At 40.9% G+C, this 21740-nt stretch overlaps 1 protein-coding gene across 3 annotated transcripts in view; it reads left to right on the top strand.

The window, feature by feature from the left end:
* si:dkey-97m3.1 (fatty acyl-CoA reductase 1) overlaps positions 1-21740 on the top strand; it is a 175186-nt gene that overhangs the window by 97026 nt on the left and 56420 nt on the right. For 2 of the 3 annotated variants that reach the window (XM_063057912.1, XM_063057911.1), the window contains 2 exons: positions 6234-6400; positions 8459-8638. In XM_063057912.1, the coding sequence (XP_062913982.1) occupies positions 6234-6400; positions 8459-8638 (347 nt within the window). Of the gene's footprint in view, positions 1-29; positions 138-6233; positions 6401-8458; positions 8639-21740 lie in introns of those variants that run through there. The other variant, XM_063057913.1, reaches the window with a different exon arrangement.

Here is a 21740-nt window from a genome sequence, read left to right as displayed (position 1 = left end):
TTATAATTGTACTTTAAGTGATTAGGTAACACACATCAAAGTTGCTGGTGAACGCAGCAGGCCAAGCAGCATCTGTAGGAAGAGGTGCAGTCGACGATTCAGGCAGAGACCCTTCGTCAGGACTAACTGAAGGAAGAGTGAGTAAGGGATTTGAAAGTGGGAGGGGGAGGGGGAGATCCAAAATGATAGGAGAAGACAGGAGGGGGAGGGATAGAGCCAAGAGCTGGACAGGTGATAGGCAAAAGGGGATACGAGAGGGTCATGGGACAGGAGGTCCGGGAAGAAAGACAAGGGGGGGGTGACCCAGAGGATGGGCAAGAGGTATATTCAGAGGGACAAAGGGAGAAAAAAGAGAGTGAGAGAAAAAATGTGTGCATAAAAATAAGTAACAGATGGGGTACGAGGGAGAGGTGGGGCCTTAGCGGAAGTTGGAGAAGTCGATGTTCATGCCATTAGGTTGGAGGCTACCCAGACGGAATATAAGGTGTTGTTCCTCCAACCTGAGTGTGGCTTCATCTTTACAGTAGAGGAGGCCGTGGATAGACATGTCAGAATGGGAATGGGATGTGGAATTAAAATGTGTGGCCACTGGGAGATCCTGCTTTCTCTGGCGGACAGAGCGTAGATGTTCAGCAAAGCGGTCTCCCAGTCTGCGTCGGGTCTCGCCAATATATAAAAGGCCACGTCGGGAGCACCGGACGCAGTATATCACCCCAGTCGACTCACAGGTGAAGTGATGCCTCACCTGGAAGGACTGTTTGGGGCCCGGAATGGTGGTAAGGGAGGAAGTGTAAGGGCATGTGTAGCACTTGTTCCGCTTACACGGATAAGTGCCAGGAGGGAGATCAGTGGGGAGGGATGGGGGGGACGAATGGACAAGGGAGTTGTGTAGGGAGCGATCCCTGTGGAATGCAGAGAGAGGCGGGGAGGGAAAGATGTGCTTAGTGGTGGGATCCCGTTGGAGGTGGCGGAAGTTACGGAGAATAATATGTTGGACCCGGAGGCTGGTGGAGTGATTAGGTATCATGGTTTGTTCTGACATAGATTAGATTCTGAGAACACTCAGTCCTCTTTTATTGTCAGTTAGAAATGCATGCATGCATTAAGAAATGATACAATGTTTCTCCGGAGTGATATCACAGAGAACAGGACAAACCAAAGACTAACACTGACAGAACTACATAATTATAATATATAGTTACAGCAATGCAAAGCAATACCGTAATTTGATGAAGAGCAAACCATGAGCACGGTAAAAATAGTCAAAGTCCCTGAGTCCCCGATAGCGGCAGCAAAAGGGAGAAACTCCCTGCCATAAACCTCCAGGCACCGACAATTGCCGATGCCTTGGAAGCGGCCGACCACAGCCGACACTGAGTCCGTCCGTCCGAAAACTTCGTGCCTCCGATCAGCTTCTCCGATACAGCCTCCCGAACCCCATCCTCTGCCGAGCGCCTTCGACCTCACCCCGGCCGCTAAAACAAGCAAAGCCGAGGATTCGGGGCCTTCTGCTCCGGAGATTCCGGTTACCACACAGTAGCAGCGGCAACGAAGCGGGCATTTCAGAAGTTCTCCAGATGTTCCTCTGTACTCTCACGTCTGTCTCCATCAAATCAGAATTGTGCACGGTCCCCTACTTGACAGATTCCAGATATCATTCACCCGAGAGGCTGCGCGCGCTGCTGTATCTGTGGTTCTTCTGAAACATTCTATTCCAGCAAAAATGTTTAAAGATTTGACCTGTCAGATATCTCAGTTCATTTAAAAACTTTATTGCTAATTTAATTATTTTAAACATTGCATGCTCACTGTTGTTAATCTCATAAGTAGTATCATTGTAGCTCCTTCCAAATTAAGTGATAGGACAGAATACAACTGTTTGGTGTTCTGTGTTAAAATGAACAGCAGACCGAGCCATTGACTATTAGCTGGCAGTTCTGAAGGGAACCACAGGCAGTCAGCCATTTGCAGCTCAGCGTGTCTGGGACTTTTGTGCATCCTACTGACATACTGAGGAGAGGGGCCAGAATGATTTGTTATTTTATTCTTTGTTAGTATTTTAATTTGTTTTTCATTATTAATTATATTTTTGCAATCTTTAATATTACTCCAAACATGTTTAGTTTTAAAATGCCCCGAACTAGCCAATAAACTTTTAATAGGTGTACTGCATTGAGAGAGCAGACCGTTTGCCTGTGCATAACTGCTGAATGGCTCCTGCTTCATCTTGTTACATGCCCCTTTGATGTGAAATTCAGGAAGCAAAACCAAATAATATATGTTTTTTTTTCGGCCTGCTGATCTTCTGCGCAAATTCACCAGCTCACAGAAATTTAGTCTCCATGTTTGCTGCTTGAGGGCATGCCCCAATGATCCTAGCCAAAACATCTCGAACAGGGCCAACCTGAAGCAAGCTTGCTTCGTTGTCTCAACTTTTTCTTCCTCTCCATAAAGTTTCATCTTCAACAAAATTACTGTGGGTGTGGAGTTTTTCTTCAGAACTAATTGAAGGCTGTTTCACCTTTAGCTGTAATGTTGCAGAACCAACTTTACCTGTATCTCATCAGACAACTTGCAGTATGAATTTAATGTTTGCCTTTGAGCAAGTCTCAAATGCACATTGACCTCCAAGCCATTATCAACTTGTTTAATGCAGTGTATGAAGGGATGAGCTTTGATGGTATGTTGCCTCCCAGGTTCCATGGTCGGAGACAAAGGAGGAGAGTGAACAGCTGGAAATCGTGGTACATATTAGTACCAAAGACATGGGTAGGAACAGGGAGGTCCTGAAGAGAGAGTATAGGGAGTTGGGCAGAAAGCTGAAAAGCAGTGCTTCCAGGGTGGCAATCTCAGGATTGTTGCCATATGCCAGTGAATAGGATGATTTGGCAGATAAATGTGTGGCTGAAGAATTGATGCGAGGGAGGCAAGGTTTGAGATTTCTGAATCATTGGGATCACTTCAAGGGAAGGCATAACCTGTACAAAAAGGATGGATTACCCGTAAACCCGAGGGAGGCCAATATCCTTGTGGGTAGTTTTGCTAGAGCTGTGGAGGAGGGTTTAAACTAATTTGGCAGGGGGATGGGAGTGGAGTGATGCAGCTGAGGTTGGAATAGTTGGTATACAAGTAGATGTTATGTGTAGTGAGACTGAGGAAGAACAGGCAGGCGATAGGGTTAAATTGCATTCAGCAGGATGAGTTAAAATCAAAAACAGTGATGAATACAGGACTGAGAGTGTTCTGTATACTGCGTGCATTCAAATATAAGGTTGATGATTACGTGGCGGATTTAGATTAGATTAGATTACGCAGTACTCTTATATTGTCATTTAGTAATGTATGCATTAAGAAATAATACAATGTTCCTCCAGAATGATATCACAGAAACACAAGACAAACCAAGACTAAAAAACTGACAAAAACCACATAATTATAACATATAGTTACAACAGTGCAAAGCAATACCATAATTTGATAAAGAACAGACCATGGGCACGGTAAAAAAATGTCTCAAAGTCTCTCGAAAGTCCCATCATCTCACGCAGACGGTAGAAGGAAGAGAAACTCTCTTCCTGCCATGAACTTCCAGCGCCACAAACTTGCAGATGCAGCACCTTGGAAGCACCCAACCACAGCCGACTCTTGAGTCCGTCTGAAAACTTCCAGCCTCCGACCAGCCCTCCGACAGCGAGCACCATCTCTGCCGAGTGCTTCGACCCCGGCCCCAGCAACAGGCAATAGGCAAAGCCGAGGATCTGGGGCCTTCCCCTCCGGAGATTCTCAATCGCACAGTAGCAACGGCAGCGAAGCAGGCATTTCATCTGGAGAAACTTCTGTTCCTCCGTGCTTCTCACATCTCTCTCTATCAAATCAGGATTGTGCACAACCCCTACTTAGAAATACAATATCATTTTGGAGCGGCCGTGCACACTTGGTCGCGCCACCATCTTCTCCTCCCCTCTTTTAGAGTTTGGCAGGTATGATGTTGTGAGTCATGGCCGAAAGAAGATCATAGTTGGGAGCTTAATATTCCAAGGATACACATTGTATTGAAAGGACAGGCAGATAAGCAGTGGTGGTGGGGTGGCTTGTTGGTTTTTTAAAAAAAAATGCAATCAAATCCTTAGAGGTGACATAGGGTTTGAAGATGTAGAATTAAGAAACTGCAAGAATAAAAAGACTTGGAGTTTTTTTTAACAGATCTCTGAACAGTAGGTAGGATTGGGTTACAAGTTACAATGGAAGATAGAAAAGGCATGTAAAAAGGGAAATATTGTGATAATCGTGGGAGATTCAATATGCAGTAGACTGGGGGAAAATCAAGTTGGTGCTGGATCCCAAGAGAGGAAATTTGTAGAATGCCAGTGAGATTGCTTTCTAGTGTAACTTGTGGTTGAGCTAGGGGAACGGCAATTATGGATTGGATGCTGTGTAAAGATCCGGATTTGATTAGGAAGCTTAAGGTAAAGGACCCCTTGGGCAGCAGGAATCATAATATGGTAGAATTCACCCTGCAGTTTTAGAAGAAGATTGTCAAATGTATTGGTATTCCAATGGAGTAAAGGGAATTACAGAGGCACCAGAGAGGAGCTAGTCAAAGTTGATTGGAAGGTGACACTAGCCGGAATGGCAGCAGAGCAACAATGGCTAGTGTTGCTGAGGAAAAATTTAGAGATCCCATCCTAGAGATGTAGAAGTTTTCTGAAGCGAGGATGAGGCAGCCATGACTAACAAGGGAAGTCAAAGAGAGCATGAAAACAATAGATAGGGTACATGATATTGTTCAAATTACTGGAAAGGTAAAAGATTGGGAAGCTTTTAAAAACCAACAAAGCATCTTAAAAAATCCATAAAGAGAGAAAAGATGAAATATTGGTCATATCAGAAGCCACAAAGTTGGAATGGGAGCAAATCAGCCTCAATATTGTGGAATTACCCAAGATGAAAGGGCTTTGTCTTCCCAGATATCCCTCAGTTTTTCTTTTCAGTCTTTTACATTAGGAAAATTGGAACTAGTAGGGATAGAGTACTGCAAATCCAGACAGCAAAATGTAGTCATTAGATCCTGTTGCACTTTACCTGAAATGCCAACTATCCCTTTGCCTCTGCACATGTGCTTGACCTGCTGGTTTATTTTGATCTGGATTTCAGCATAATGCTCGGTATCCACCGGTTGAAACCTAATTACTATACATGAACTGCTCTGCTTTGTGGCACAGCCAGGCCAGTGTTACATGGAGTCATTTGGATCTCTAGGACCACACAGTAAAAAGAAAAATCTTCTGTGCGATGAGAAGAATGAGTGGGCGAGAGCAAGCACGGATTCAGTCCTTTATAACTTAAAGGGCAAAGAAATAAAGGACTTGTATTTTCTATTGAAGCTGTGAGTTTATTGCTTTTCTAAAGAAGTTTGTTTTTAGGCTATCTGAATGCTTATTGATTTGTTTTTGGTGTATTAAAATTTTGAGCTTTCTCATCACATAGTGAAGCAGATTTGTTTCGGAAAATTAAAACCTGTTTCCAGATTTTCATTATCTTGTGGTTTTGGGTATATTTAATGCAAAAATGACAATCTCGTCCAAAGGACACTGACAAACAGAACTGAAAGAGCTGCTCCAATTAATGATACAACTCCAGCCATAAATATCAAAAGATGTTGAATACATTCAGCACATCAGGCTGAATGTGAGGGATATTTATCAGAATTAATGGACCTAGAACTGGTTTCTCTTTTCAAACATGCTGTTTGACCTGCTGAATTTTTCCAGTATTTCATATTTTTATTTCAGATTTTCAGCATCTGTATTTTCTTGCTCTTACACTAATTCCATTCAGTACCGACGTGCTTTTAACCAGTTACGTCCAACTCATCCCAAAGCCAGGTTTCTAAATAGCTGTGCCCAGTAACAAACCGCACTGGTGATTTGTACTTGAAAAGAAGTTCAATAGGTTATCAAAGAATACAGATGTCAAAACTAGAGATGATTATAAATAAGAAAACTCAGGCAGTCTACCTGGAATTTAGGGGTCATGAGAAGAAAATTAACCTTTCAACTCAGTCAACTGATGAAAGATCATCAGTCTAACAGATTAACTATTTCCCTCGCTACAGATACTGCCTGATTTTATGTACTTACAGCATTTTTAAAATTTCTGATATTTAGAGTACACAGGATTGTGTTTGTGAGATAAGATTGAAATGAATTGTTTTAATCTGTTTTTCTTTGCAGCTGTTTGATAGGGTGAGAGAAGACTTCCAGAAAAAGATTATTCCTATTTGCAGTGAGCTGATGCAACCTAATCTGGCAATCAGCTCAGAAGACACCGAACGATTGCTCTCCTGCATTAATATAATCTTCCACTGTGCGGCCACCATACGATTTGATGAGCCTTTGAAGTATGTCCCCAGAATAACTTTCCTGTCAAAGAGTTATATTTTATTAATATCTGCTTTTTTCTGTTTACCATTATTTGGTACAGATAATTAACTTTGCATACAATTTTCTGTTGTTGCTGTTTATAACCCTGGTAATAAATAAGTTTAATTTTTTTGCTCTGTTTCTTGTATTTTTCCCCTAACTCTTGTGTGGGATACTTTACCTTATCAGTGTAATCTTTCTGGTCTACTTTTAAGATAATCTCAATAGTCTCATAAAAATAAAGAACAATTAATGCTGCTAAAGAACCTTCTAAACTAGATTTACTTCATGATATGATTTAGCAATACCAGAGAAAATCTGATCTTATTAATTGGAAGATATTGTGTACAACACTGATATTTTGCACACTAAAGTTTATCAGAACAATTCCAAGGTTTAATAAATCATGGAATTTCATGCATTTTTTAACTGAAATCAACACTTCCACATTTTAGTGAGGAAAATAACATGGTTATTAGCATAATTTATCATTACAAGATCTCTTTAGCAAAATTGATTAAAATAATAGTCTAGAATTTAAAGCAGGCTTTTCCCTCTTCCGGTTATGGATTGAGAAAAGCAACTGTTTCTGGCCTCAAACTTCTCAAAACGGGTACACAAGAAGTGCAACAGATCATTTATTGTAGGATAATGAGTGCTTTCTTTTCATTCAGCTTCAAGGTTTCTACTAATACTGCTCTTCACCCAGTTGTTAAAAGCTTATTGTGATGATAGTTCACACTCCAGTATTTCAAAGTTAAGCCCTTGATTCTTCAAGGGTGTCATTATACACCAGTCATTGAAAGTGGGCATGCAGGTACAGCAGGCGGTGAAAAAGGTGAACGGTACGCTGGCATTTATAGCGAGAGGATTCGAGTACAGGAGCAGGGAGGTACTACTGCAGTTGTACAAGGCCTTGGTGAGACCACACCTGGAGTATTGTGTGCAGTTTTGGTCTCCTAATCTGAGGAAAGACATCTTTGCCATAGAGGGAGTACAAAGAAGGTTCACCAGATTGATTCCTGGGATGGCAGGTCTTTCATATGAAGAAAGACTGGATGAACTGGGCTTGTACTCGTTGGAATTTAGAAGATTGAGGGGGGATCTGATTGAAACGTATAAGATCCTAAAGGGATTGGACAGGCTAGATGCGGGAAGATTGTTCCCGATGTTGGGGAGGTCCAGAACGAGGGGTCACAGTTTGAGGATAGAGGGGAAGCCTTTTAGGACCGAGATTAGGAAAAACTTCTTCACACAGAGAGTGGTGAATCTGTGGAATTCTCTGCCACAGCAAACTGTTGAGGCCAGTTCATTGGCTATGTTTAAGAGGGAGTTAGATATGGCCCTTGTGGCCACAGGGGTCAGGGGGTATGGAGGGAAGGCTGGGTTCTGAGTTGGATGATCAGCCATGATCATAATAAATGGCGGTGCAGGCTCGAAGGGCCGAATGGCCTACTCCTGCACCTATTTTCTATGTTTCTATGTTTCATAGCAGTGCAACAGAAATTATATTTGAAATGAGATAAAGGGATTAAACTTGCATTGTTAGCAGTGCTGTGCACCCTGTATTCCATCTTACTAAACTGAGAGTAGATCAGCCATTTCAGAGTTTTATCGCATAAAACAATACAGCACAGAAATGGGCTCTTCAATCCAAGGAACCTGTGCCGAGTATCATGCCAAATTAAACTTTGCCTGCACATGATCCAAATCCCTTCATCTCCTGCGTATTTGTATGCCTGTCTAAATAACCCTTGAACACCACTATCATATCTGCTTTCATTACCACCCCTTCCCTTAGCTTCCGTTCTGAAAAAGCTACCTCAAGTTTGTCCAAACTGCTATTAATTTGACAAATCCACTTAGCTCTTGTTATTTTTTATATAATTAAGCATAAAATTGCATGTTATGAGTCCCTGTAACTGTCAAGAATATAAAATCCTATGTTTTGAATTATAGTGTGCAATTATTTCCCTAATTTGAGAATGAATTATTCCAGTCAATGATCCTACTTTCCTTTCTCTCGTGTTGTGCAGACATGCCCTCCAGTTGAACGTGGTGGCCACACAGCAGCTCTTGGTGCTGGCCCGACAGATGCAGAAGCTTGACGCCTTCATCCACATCTCCACTGCTTATGCCAACTGCAACCGCAACCATGTTGATGAGGTCATCTACCCTCCAGCTGTAGAGCCAAAGAAACTCATTGACTCTTTAGAGTAAGTCTTTTATAGCTTTGTTATTAATCCACTCCCCCCCCGCTCCTTTTTTCCCCTAACAACTGTGTGAGAATTGACAGCTGTAGATAAAAGGGAGGGACGGAGAGAACAGAAGGGAAGGTCAATGATGTACTGTACCCTAGGAGAAACTGAATGACAAAAATGCTGGTGGTGGTGGCTGAAAGATGATAAAGCCCAATCAATGACAAAAGGTATATCTCAGAAATATGTTAAGGGAAAGAGACAAATTAAAAGTGAATTTACCGAAAGGGAAAAAGAAAAATAATTGAATGATAGAGAGTGCAATCTGTGTTTGAATGAGATTGGTGGTCAGAGAATGTAATAGTGGTCAGAGAGTAGAGTTGGCAGACAATGGGATATCCGTACTTAGAAAGTGTAACTAATAGTTGTTGAAGCATTATCGTTAATGGGGTAGTTGGAGGATATAATAGGGGTCTGAACAGTGTGATCAGTAGTTAACGGGATGTGGTTTGTTGTCAGAGGTATAATCATTATACAGAGGTGTAAGTTGAAGGTTGTGGGCTGGTGTAATGTTCAGGAGGTGTATTTGTGAGTCAGACTGACAGGTTAGTATGTGGTGATCTGGTTCAGTCCATTTTCAATGGGAGGGGATTTTGGACTAGGATCATAAGCTTGGGTACAAATGAGAGCTCACCAGAATTAGGGATGTAAAACAGAACCAGTTAAGTACCCACCATAAAGGTTTTACAGTGATGTTCTCCTCCCCAAATATTACACTGACTCTGAGAACCTTTTCATGTTTGATTAACCTGTTGGCAATGCAGAGAACACATGCCTGAATGAAAATTGTAGAGGTTGCTTACAGGATCACTTTGCATGGTATTGGATGCTACCTGTATGTTCCATGTCAGAACAGACAAGAGAGAATCCAAAATGAAAATTGAGGACTTTATGCTCTGAATAAAGTCTGGTCTGATTTTAAGTTATTGCATAAAGTGTGATTGTGGCGTAACATGCTGTTTACATAGGATTTATATGATGGTGAATTTTGCATTAGGGTTTTGAGAAGTATTTTCAAGATACTTGAAATAAAACAGAAAATAATGTGATAGTCAAATTTTCAAAATTTATGGTATTCTGCTCTTGGTTTGATGTGCCAAGTACCATAGTTTTGGCATCTGTTCTGCATGCCTAGAATTGTTACCTTTTGACTTGATGGTTTGGACACATCCAGACACAAACAATATGAATATCCAATTAGTTGCCACTACCTTAAATTCCATGCAAAAGATCAGGTTTGTTGATATTAAATTTCCCCACGTTTTTATATTTGCACAGAAACTGTCATGCGTTATGCTAAAGGGTTGTCTACATAGTTTTTGCCATTCTGAAAGTAGGAAAAATTTTCATCTGTCCAAATGTCTGCTGTAGTGATGGCATCAAGCCACAAGATTTTTTAAAAGCCACTGATTAAAAGTTTAATAAGAATGCTAAAACATATGATTAAGTCAAATCATATTATTGTGAAATGATTTTCCCCATGTTACTGGTACTGCAAATATTAATAGTTTTGTTTGTGTGACTAACGAACAGAATAATCAGTGGAGTTTAATAACTCCTTCAGATACAAAGCCTTGAAGTCAGGATAAGGTATGTGGTCTTAAGCTTCGTCCACGACTTCTCTATTGGAAACTACGTGGGTAGATTACACCCCACTCTCTGTTCTTAACAGGTTTCTATCTCAGCATGAGCTCTGATTCTGGGATCTTTTCATGCAAAGCCATGTTATATTCGTGATTTATGTGAAATCACTAATTCACAGATAAATTTTATAGGTAATCCCTTCATTCATGAATTCTGGTGTCAAAATTTATTAATATTGTCCACAAGAAGGATCTCTGCTTGAAACATCAACTCTTTAATCCCCTCCATAGATGCTGCCTGACCAGCTGAGTTCCTTCATTTTGTGTGTTGCTCTGGATTTCCAGCATCTGCAGAATCTGGTGAACGCAGCAGACCAGGCAGCATCTCTAGGAAGAGGTACAGTCGATGTTTCAGGCCGAGACCCTTCATCAGGACTAACCGAAAGAAGAGCTAGTAAGGGATTTGAAAGTGGGAGGGGGAGATCCGAAATGATAGGAGAAGACAGGAGGGGGAGGGATGGAGCCAGGAGCTGGACAGTTGAGTGGCAAAAGAGATATGAGAGGATCATGGGACAGGAGGCCTAGGGAGAAAGAAAAGGTGGAGGGGGGAAAAACCAGAGGATGGGCAAGGGGTATAGTGAGAGGGACAAAGGGAGAAAAAGAAGAGAGAGAAAAAGAATGTGCGTGTATATAAATAAATAACAGATGATTGATAAGTTTGTGGCCTACGGCAGAAGGAGATGAGTTATACAGCTCTTTACATGCACGTGCAGTTCAACTCTGAGTGAGTGAATATGCAGAAAGTTTGAAGTTAATAACTAATCTCCTTCTACCTTAGGCCACAAACTTATCAATCACCCCTGATGAGTTATTAACTTCAAACTTTCTGCAGAGTTGAACTACATGTGCATGTAACGAGAGCTGTATAACTCATCTCCTTCTACCTTAGGCCACAAACTTATCAATCACCCTTGCTGTGGACATTTTCTGGAGGTCCAAGATCCGTATGCTCCATGACGGCTGGACTAAGTGTGTAAATGTAGGAGGGGACTATGTTGAAAAATAAATGTGCTAGGTTTTCTAAAATTGACTCCTTCTACCTTAAACCAGAAACTTGTCATTCACCCCTCGTAAGGTCTTGTATATTTTTGGCCTTGGATTCGATGTGTCTCAGTGAAATTAAATGTACTGTTTAAAAATTTTTTAAATGTGCAGGCACAGCATTGATCAGAGCTCTCACACCATCAGAAAGCTTCTCGTAATGTACGAGTCTGGCAATGAATTAACATTCCAAATGACCTACATTAGTCACAAGGGTAAATGCGGTCAGTAGCCACTCTTGGGAATAAGCAAACAGTTTTAATTGGCAGATGTAGGTAAGAATGACAAGCCAAGTGGGACTTAAAAAAAATTATAAGGTTCCTAAACCCGTGCTTGTCATTCCAGTTACAGAGTAAAGCAGTCTAGAAATAGGCCATTTGGCTCATCAAATCTGCATTTGTCCTTTTGTTGAGTGATCCTGTTAATGTGATTCCCTTTGCTGTCTTTCCATATCTTTACAATTATTTTTCTAGCAATTATTTATCCAGTTCCCTCTTGACCAGGACATTCAAAGCTTCCTGGCATCCTCCTGGATTACTTCATGCACAAAAAGATTTTTCCTCAGTTCCCAGGTTTTATCATAAATCTATTCTCTCTGGTGATTGTTGGCTTTGCAATGGTATATTTTTGCTTACTGTGTAAATCTCCCCAGAGTTTAAACACTTCTATTTGATATCTTTTTGCCCTTCTCTTAGTAGAACAATTCCAGCTGCTTCAATCAATCCATTTAGGACTTTATTCCCTAGTGTGTTGGACAACGAGGGGTAGATTTTTATAGATGCATATAAAATTGAGGAGTACGCTTAGGGTAAATGCAAGCAGGCTTTTTCCACTGACTGTGGGTGAGAATAGAACTAGGAGTCATGAGTTACGGATGAAAGGTTAAATGTTTACGGGGAATACAAGGAAAAACTTCTTCAGTCGGGGTAGTGAGTGTATAGAACAAGCTGCCATTGGATGTGGTGGATGCAGGTTCGATTTCAACATTTAAGAGAATATGGATAAGTACATATATAGAAAGGGATATGGAGGACTATTTGTTGGTGGTATAGGAAGAATAATGGGTCAGCATGGACTAGATGGGCCAAAGGGCTTGTATATATGCTGCATTACTCTAACTGATATGTACTTCCAAACTCTGCAGAACAAGGAAAGGAATAGCATATCATTTTTCAAATTGCTCTGCCTGCCTCTGAGAACCTGCCAATGAGATGTCTAATGTTAGCAATAGAGTGCTGTGATACCAAGCACCATATCTATCTATATAGTGAACTTAATGAGTTGATTAATGCAATGCTTCAAATTATTAAGGAGTCTGAATTTAAATTCTGCCTACTAATTGCCGTCCTCTTGAACATCCAGCAAATCTAATTGTGACTGTTGGTAACTGATGAACAAGTTTCCTCTTACTGGTGGCAGTAATATGTATTAGTTTCAAAATTATTTGAAAGTGGGCATCTGACCTAACTATAGTATGGAAAGGTCCTCACCTCTTGGATCCCATTTCTCTCGATTTATTTAGGTCTGGGAATTTAAGGCATATATAACAAAAATGTTATTAAAATGAAGTTAAATTGGATCTTACTGTCACTGACTGAGATTTCCAGACTCGGTTAAAGTTGCAAGTTGGGCGTAGTAAATTGGAGCCAGGTTTGAAAATGTAACAATTTTAACATTCTTGCTTTCCCCACCCCCACCAAGATCTTGGAGCAGAAGCAAAACGCTAAATGTTATTCTGCATGTTTGTTATTCACAGTTGATTGTACAAGTACTATAACCAAAATTAAAATGTAGGCCTTTTAGAGACTCCCATGTCTGAATAACATTTGGGGTCAAGGAGAATTGTTACCGTTGTTATGAGGAAAACAGTTCTGCAATGGAAGTTTTGTATATTGTTCGTAATTGTGGAAAAAATGAAGACATAGGATTACTACAAAAGATGGTAAAACCATTTGTCTGAGGAGGTGATGTTTTCTAGCAGTGCCACATTTCAAAGACTTAAAATTATCATAGACTACGAGAATGAATAATATAAAATCAAAGAAAGATGGCGGTGCTGTCTAACACAGCGGCGCCTCGGGGCCAACCAAAGGTGTTGCTTTTTTAAATGTCTTTCTTACGATCACAATACAATGCTGGGCTCCAAGAACTTTGGGTACTGTAAATCTACCCCATCAGTGAGCTGCTTGTTGTCGGAGGAACTGGCCTTGGAGCAGACCATGTTGCTGCTTGTTACAGGAAGGCATTGGAGTTGGTGAGTGAAAGCTGGCTGTAGTGCAACCATAGGCAATTGTCTTGGATGTTTCTCTTGTGATCGAAAGAATCTGGTGAATATTGATAATGTAAGGTGCCCCAGGCTGGTTTCTCTTGTTTAGTGGTATGACAGATAGCAGGGAGCTGCATGGCCTCAGTTGTAGTGAGGACTAGGCCCCAAGCTGTGGGCTTTCCTGTTGATATAGTCCAGGAGAGGAGACACTGGAGGGCAGTGTAACATGGCGTCTATGCTCAGTTGGGTGCTGCCTTCCAGTGTTTAATTGGTGGAATGACAAGCTGGATTGTGTGTACGTGTTGTCTGCAGACTGCTGGGAACTGCATCATCAATTTACAGGACATGTTACCCAGGAACTTGGTGGATATATACATGTGGGTGTATATATGTGTATATTATATATATATGTGTGTGTGTGTGTGTGTGTGTGTGTGTGTGTGTGTATGTATGTGTGTGTGTGTGTGTGTGTGTGTGTGTGTATGTATGTGTGTGTGTGTGTGTATGTGTGTGTGTGTGTGTATGTATGTGTGTGTGTGTGTGTGTGTATATATATATATTTGAATGTGGGTCTTCAGGCTCCTGGATCTTCTTGCCAGTGGTAGTAATGAGAAGAGGGCATATCCCAGAAGGTGAGGATACTTAATGGTGGATGCTACCTTCTTGAAGCACTGTCTCTCAAAGGTATCTGCGATGATGGGGAGGGGTATGCCCCTCACAGAGCTGGATTTCTTTGTAATATATTATTCCTTACCAAATTCTCTTGACACTGATTATGTTCCTACCTCCCTTATGAACAGTGAATTCCAGATGATGACTACTCTGGAGAAAAAAGCTTTTACTCACACTGCCCAATTAAGCCAATTATTTTGCTAAACTCTGGGTTTTTGGTGTAACTACATATATCCTGTTGGATATGCCTCTTGTTTTAATCCAATACATTCAATTTTCTCACAAAACCAGGATTGGACATTGTCAATTTCCATTTTTTAAAAAAATCAACCTGTTTATCATTATGAGCCAAGTTCGAAGATGATGCTGGAAAGTGGTGACTCTTTGCATGCAGCTCCGAAGGGACTCATCAAATATTCTGATTTAGAACAACTACAGCTGAAATCCAGAGTCACATCCATGGGTACTTCAATAAACAACTTTGTTTTAAGACAAAAAAATCCATTGATCCTCAAAATTTGTGGACTCGAAACTGCAGACTCTAGTCACCAGTGCAGTTTCCCTTTAAGAACAAGGAAACACTGACAACATGCTGGGCAGCAAGATTGAAATGCAGGGCCCTGACACCTTCGCTCCCTACCATCTTCTTTGCTAATGTGTAGTCTCTAGAAAATGAAGTCCTCAGAACAAAAGGGACATGAGGGACTGCCGGGTCCCTTGTTTCATGGAAACATAGCTCAGCTCAGCATTCTTCATCCTCTGCTTGAACAGGACAGCGGAGTCTCTTAAAGATAGAAGGGGTGGCATTTGTGTCATTAACATTGTAGTGTAGACATTGCAGTTCTGTTTCAGTCCTGCTCACCCAACCTGGAGCATCTTGTGTGTCATCCATTTTATTTGTCAAGGGGGTTTTCTGTCATCATTGTGTTAACGATGTACATTCCGCCCTGACTGACATCAGGCAGACATTGGAGGATCTGAGCAGCATGATCAACAGTCAAGAAATTGTACATGCCTTGCCTTCCTGATTTTTGCCAGAGATTTCAACAGGGCTAGTTCTAAGTCTGACCAACTACCACCAGCATATCCCTTGTGGAACCAGAAGAGCCAACCCACTTGACCACTATTACACCACAATCAAGAATGCTTATCATGCTGTCCTACACCCACACTTTGGTAAGTCCAGTAACCTGGCTGTACTACTCCTGGTGTTCAGGCAGAGACTGAGGACCATAGCAGCAATGGTGAGGAGCATGAAGATATGGTCAAAGGAGGTGGAGCAGCACTTACAGGACTGCTTTGAATCAGTGAACTGGGCAGTATTCAGGGATTCATCTTTAGATATAAATGAATATTCCACAGTTGACACCGACTACATGTTCCTGGGTGTTGACATCTGTGAAAATCTGTCTTGGGCCCAAAGTATTGATGTAATTACAAAGAAGGCATGTTGCTGTCATAGTTTGTTAGGAGTTTGAGGGGACCTGATATTGTCACCAAAGATCCTCCCAAATTTCTAAGGTGTACTGAGGAGAGCTTTCTTACTGGTTGCTTCACTCTCTGGTACGGAGAGATCACTTCACAGGATTGTAAAACGCTGCAGAGGGTTGGTGACTCACCCAGCTCCACCATGGGCACCCCCCTTCCCAGCATTAAGGACATCTCCGAAAGGTGATGCCTCAAAAAAGGCAGCATTCTTCAAAAAGGACCCCTCATCACGGAGGATGTACAGGATCCTGAAGATGCGTTGAACATTTTGGGAACAGCTTCTTTCCCTCTGCCATGCCTCTGGAGTCAGATTCCTGAACAGACAATGACCAACCCATGAATACTACCTTACTACTTTTGCACTAGTTATTTAATTTTTTTACATATTTCTTACCGTAATAGTTTGTTATGCAGCCACAAAACAAAAATTTCATAGCATATGTCAGTGCTATTAAATCTGATTCTGAGCAACTTGATTACAGAGGGCTCTTTATAGAGGCATGAAATGGTGTTTGATTCTCAAATCATTCTCCAGACACTTGCTTGGAATAAGTATCCATGAGATTATGATTAACAAAAGACAAAAGGGGGCATTTCAAACATAGAACAGTCCAGCACAGAAACAGATATTTCAGCCCACAGTATTGCGCCAAAATAATTAAACTAGTAATGTAACGCCTCACTAAACTCATTCCTTCTGCCTACACTATGTTCCTATCCCACCATTCTCTGTACATTCATGTTCTTATCTAAGAGCATCTAAAGTGTATTTGTTTCCCCTATCACTCCTGGCAGCGCATTCCAGGTACTCAAACCCACTACTGTGTGTGTGTGTGTGTGGGGGGGGGGGGTTTGGGAGTCTTGCCCCACACATCTCCTTTAAGCTTGCCTGCTCTCACCTTGAATGCATTCCCTCTCGTGCATATTCTGTTTTATAATGTTTTTGTCTGCAACTGCAAGTAACCTGTTTATCAAAAATCCTTCTAGAATTTTAACCACAGATGGAGATTTAGAAAGCTATTGTCTACAAATATTGTTGCGAAGTGCTACCTTTCAAAGTGTGACATATTGTATATTCAAAAGCAGCTGGATTGTTCTTGGGATTGTTTCTGACTTAGCCCACTATTTGTGTTCACCTTTCTTGGGATGCCTGCAGCCACCATCTTTTGTAGTGTAGTTTCCAATGTCCAGGTGGCCTGGACTGCAATTTTGCAAAATATTTTCTGCAATCAGAGTGGTAAATCTGTGGAATTCTTTGCTACAGGAAGCTGTGGAGGCCAAGTCTTTGGGTATATATAAGGCAGAGGTTGACAGATTCTTGATTAGTCAGAACATGAAAGGATACGGGGTGAGGGGAAGGGAGGAGATTGGGGCTGAGGAAAATTGGATCAGCCATGATGAAATGGTGGAGCAGACTTGATGGGCCAAAAGGGCCTAATTCTGCTCGTATATCTTATGGTCTTCGCCACTTTCACGGTAATTACAATTCCATTTCATTCTGTAAATTATCTATGGGCTATATCCTGCTCATGGCTATCCAAGAGTTCTGTAGGAAGCCACAGTTTAGCCACAATGTGCATTTCAGGCTTACACTTGTTTTAGGTAGTGTGGAAATGCAGGAAGAGCTTGATGCTAGATACGGACACATCTGACTTCTTGCTTTGTTCTTGGACTTGGAGCTACGAGACACTTCATTTTAGTGGGATTACTGCCTTGAATGAAAATGGTGTATCTACTCCATTGGCTCATGGCATGCCAGTACAAAAGGTCTGAATTGACTTTGAGCTCCAGCAGGTTCTGAAGCTCAAAATCAAACATCCCCAGTATCTAGGACATCTTCAAGAGCAATGCCATAAAAGGTAGCATCTGTCATGAAGGACCCCATCACCCAGGACATGGCCTCTTCTTATCAGGGAGGAGGTACAGGAACCTGAAGACACACACAAAACGATTCAGGAATAGCTTCTTCACTTCTGCCGTCAGATTTCGGAATTGACATTTACTGCCGCATATCAAAAAAATTCACGACATATGCCAGTGATATTAAACCTGATTCTGGTATCTAAGCACCAGGATGCCAGTGCAAAGTCCTTAAACATTGATATGTCGACTGCATCTATTCAGTGATTCTGTATTGAAGCCATCAGTTTGATTGCTCAATGATTACTGTTGGACTTGCACACAGTTACAGATCACACTATGTCAGAAATCCTGCGGTGATCTTCATGTGTACCATTATAAGCTATTTTCTGTGCTGTCTGTACATTTAATAATGAAATTGCTCATTTTGAGAGTAGCTGTAATAAATCAGTTCACATAAGTGTAAATTATTTGGAGGGGCTGCATGGTGCTCAAGTTAAACTATGAAGAGCTAGGCATGATAAAATATCTTGAAGAAAATTATGGCAAAGGATGTAACTTAACCAGATTAACAGATTTAGGAAAAGCTGATTTTGAGAAGCTAAGAATAGAACTTGTGAAGATAAAATACGTAACATTATTGACAACAAAATGAACCATTTAAAATAGTAGTTCCCATAGTGCAGGAAAAATGCATTCTTCCAAAATAAAACCGCTAACTAGCCCCTTGTGAGATTCTGTGAATGAATAAAGACGCAAGGGAAAAACTAAGGGTAAGGAAAGAGACTTGCTTTAATTTATAGGCAAAAGGGAACAATTAAGAGCAAAAAAAAATGTACATTAAGTAAATAAGCAATAATGAAGTCATGGATGAAGGAGATGGAGGAGGCTATTTGTCCTTTCAGTCTTGCTCCACCATTCAATGAATTCGTCTCCTCAAATGCTTCCAATTTCCCCTGGGATCAATAAAGTATGACTATGACTATTCCCTGTTTCTCCCTATATCCGCAGATCACTATGGCTTTAAAATTATATCTAACTTCTCCCTGAATATATTGGTCTCCTGCTTTCTATAGTAGAAAATTACAGTGGTTCATTTCTCTCTGAAGAAATTTCTAACTTCAGTTTTAAATGCATAGCTGGCATCTGAAAGCTGTGATTCCAGATTCTGGACTCGCTGGACAATCCTGACCATTTGCCCTGCATACCTTCTGTCTAGTCCTACTAGAATTGAAAAGATTTTTTAAGACCCACTCCCCATTTTAACCCAACTACTTTATGACAAGTGAATGGTTAAAATCTGTAGAATCACCTTTCCAATCATGAAACAACGGTTTTTATTTTGCTGTGTCAACTACCTCTGTTCCAAAGTGCATCCACTAAAAGCCAGTTGCTGGATAAATTAAGGTAGTCACACTTGAATTGGAACAAACAGACAAAAGCATAATACAGTGCAATTCTTGCACCCTGAGAACTTCAGTGCCAGACCAGCAGGTTTTCAGGCTATTCAATGTTACTCCCACTGGTACATGAATGCACTTTTCTTTCACTATTTTACACTTTACAAATCAGTATGATAAATTGTCTAGTAAATACAGTAAATTTAAAGGGAGTGGGAAATACACAAGCAGTCCTACTCCAACTTCAAGCTCTGGCCATACATCTCACTTGCATTCTGAATCTCTGGCTCACAATATGCCTCCTTACTGACCATGAATATATTGACCATGAATGTAAAAATTTTGCACTTTTTTCTTTTGTTTGTTTTATTATGATTGAAGTTTACTTTTGAATTAAAAATATTATAAACCAATGAATGAGTTAAATGCTTAAACAATCAGTATTTATGGACAAATGGACGGTGGAAAATTGGAGATTTTCCTGTGCAGAAAGATCTAAAATGGATGCGCAAAGGAAAGGAAGCAGGAGTTAATTACTTGGTCTCGTATATCTGCTCTACTATAATATAAGATAATGACTGATATTTGCCAGATTCCTTCGCTATCTTTCATGCACCTTGGTTATCCTTAAAATACTGGCACCCCAGTAGGTGTAGAGGATTTATTCCCGGAATTAGAGCATTGTTAGAATTGGTGTGAAAGGGGAGCAATTTAAGAGAGGTGCTTGAAGCATGATTTTTTTTTACATGAAGTAGTAGATGCCTTGAAGATACTGCTAGGGAAGGTTGTGGAAAAATGATAGCGGCATTTAGATAGGCACATGAATAGGAATAGAGGGATATAGGATGTGTGCAGGCAGATGGGATTAATTTGGGATAATTTTTTAGCAGATACATAGTGGGCTCGATGACCTGTTCTTTTGTACTTTTCTATGTTCAAGAATTGGCTACAGATCTGTTTGGTGTTTTCTTGTCTGACAAACTCGGAATCTCAAACCCATGTTTGTCATAGTTCTTCTTTTGCGAGGACTTATACACAGTCTCAACCAGGTTCTGTTTTACTGAAGCAAAATTTTGAACAAAACTAAGGAGTAGTCAGCTTCTAACATAGAAAAGCTTCTTATCTGATCTTCTGAATGATTGCCTGGAAGTTAGAGAAAGGTTTGATTGGATCATTTGGTAATTGCAAGAGAAATGAGATACAGGACCACACCAAAGTCTGTGGGGCTGCCCCAAAAGTAGGGCTGAGTTGGAAAATTTCCATTAATTGAGTTTAATACAAAACAGCACATTGCAATCAATGATTTTTTTTTTATTTGGCATTTTTGTTTATCTTTTTGTTAGCGTATTGTTTTACTGATTTTAGTCATGATTAAAATAATGTACCGTGAGAAAATTTATGCTTTAATGAGCTTTCTATTTCCATCTGACTATGCCTCTGCCATCTAGCATTCCATCTTTGAAATAGTCCAAATATCTATCTTCTGATGTTTAAAAATGTAACCAGTTCTTTTATTGAGAAAGCCAACTTTGCCCAGAAACTGAGGAAAAGTCAGGTGAAATCAGTTATAAAATGTAAGAGGATTGTGATGCCCCAAACTCCTCTCCTGTAATTTCGAATAAAAAGTAGATATGTCATTCTGGAGTAGTTCAGTGTGCTAGCCCTTTTTGAAGAAATCCTCCTGCATTTTCTTTCATTACAGAAACCAATCTTTAGCCAATTCACTTCACTCTGCGTAATACGAAGAACTGACTGAAAGCATAGATACAACAAAAAGCCTGTGATCTCAAACAACATTTTGGCTGTAACAGTGAAGATCTGTTTTCCAGTATCTGTGTGTCCACCCAAGCTGTTCCCATACAAACATACCACTGGTATCTACTTGGGTATGTTCTAGAAACATAGAAAATCTACAGCACAATACAGGCCGTTCGGTCCACAGAGTTGTGCCAAACATGTCCCTACCTTAGAAATTGCTAGGCTTACCTATAGCCCTCTATTTTACTAAGCTCCATGTACCTATCTAAAAGTCTCTTAAAAGACCCTATCATATCCACCTCCACCACCTTTGCCGGCAGCCCATTCCACGCACTCACCACTCTCTTGAGTAAAAAAAAACTTACCCCTGACATCTCCTCTGTACCTACTCCCCAGCACCTTAAACCTGTGTCCTCTTGTGGCAACCATTTCAGCCCTGGGAAAAAGCCTCTGACTATCCACACAATCAATGCTTCTCATCATTTATACACCTCTATCAGGTCACCTCTCATCCTCCGTCGCTCCAAAGAGAAAAGGCCGAGTTCACTCAACCTATTCTCATAAGGCATGCTCCCCAATCCAGGCAACATCCTTGTAAATCTCCTCTGCACCCTTTCTATGGCTTCCACATCCTTCCTGTAGTGAGGCGACCAGAACTGAGCACAGTACTCCAAGTGTGGTCTGTCCGGGGTCCTATATAGCTGCAACATTACCTCTCGGCTCCTAAATTCAATTCCACGATTGATGAAGGCCAATACACCGTACGACTTCTTAACCACAGAGTCAACCTGCGCAAGATCCCAAGGCTCGGACCCCAAGATCCCTCTGATCCTCCACACTGCCAAGAGTCTTACCATTAATACTATATTCTGCCATCATATTTGACCTACCAATGAACCACTTCACACTTATCTGGGTTGAATTCCATCTGC

The sequence above is a fragment of the Mobula hypostoma genome, chromosome 9, assembly GCF_963921235.1.
Source record: "Mobula hypostoma chromosome 9, sMobHyp1.1, whole genome shotgun sequence".
Taxonomy (NCBI): Eukaryota; Metazoa; Chordata; class Chondrichthyes; order Myliobatiformes; family Myliobatidae; genus Mobula; species Mobula hypostoma.
The sequence above is the reverse complement of the archived record's forward strand: the minus strand, read 5'-3'. Positions and strand labels throughout refer to the sequence as shown.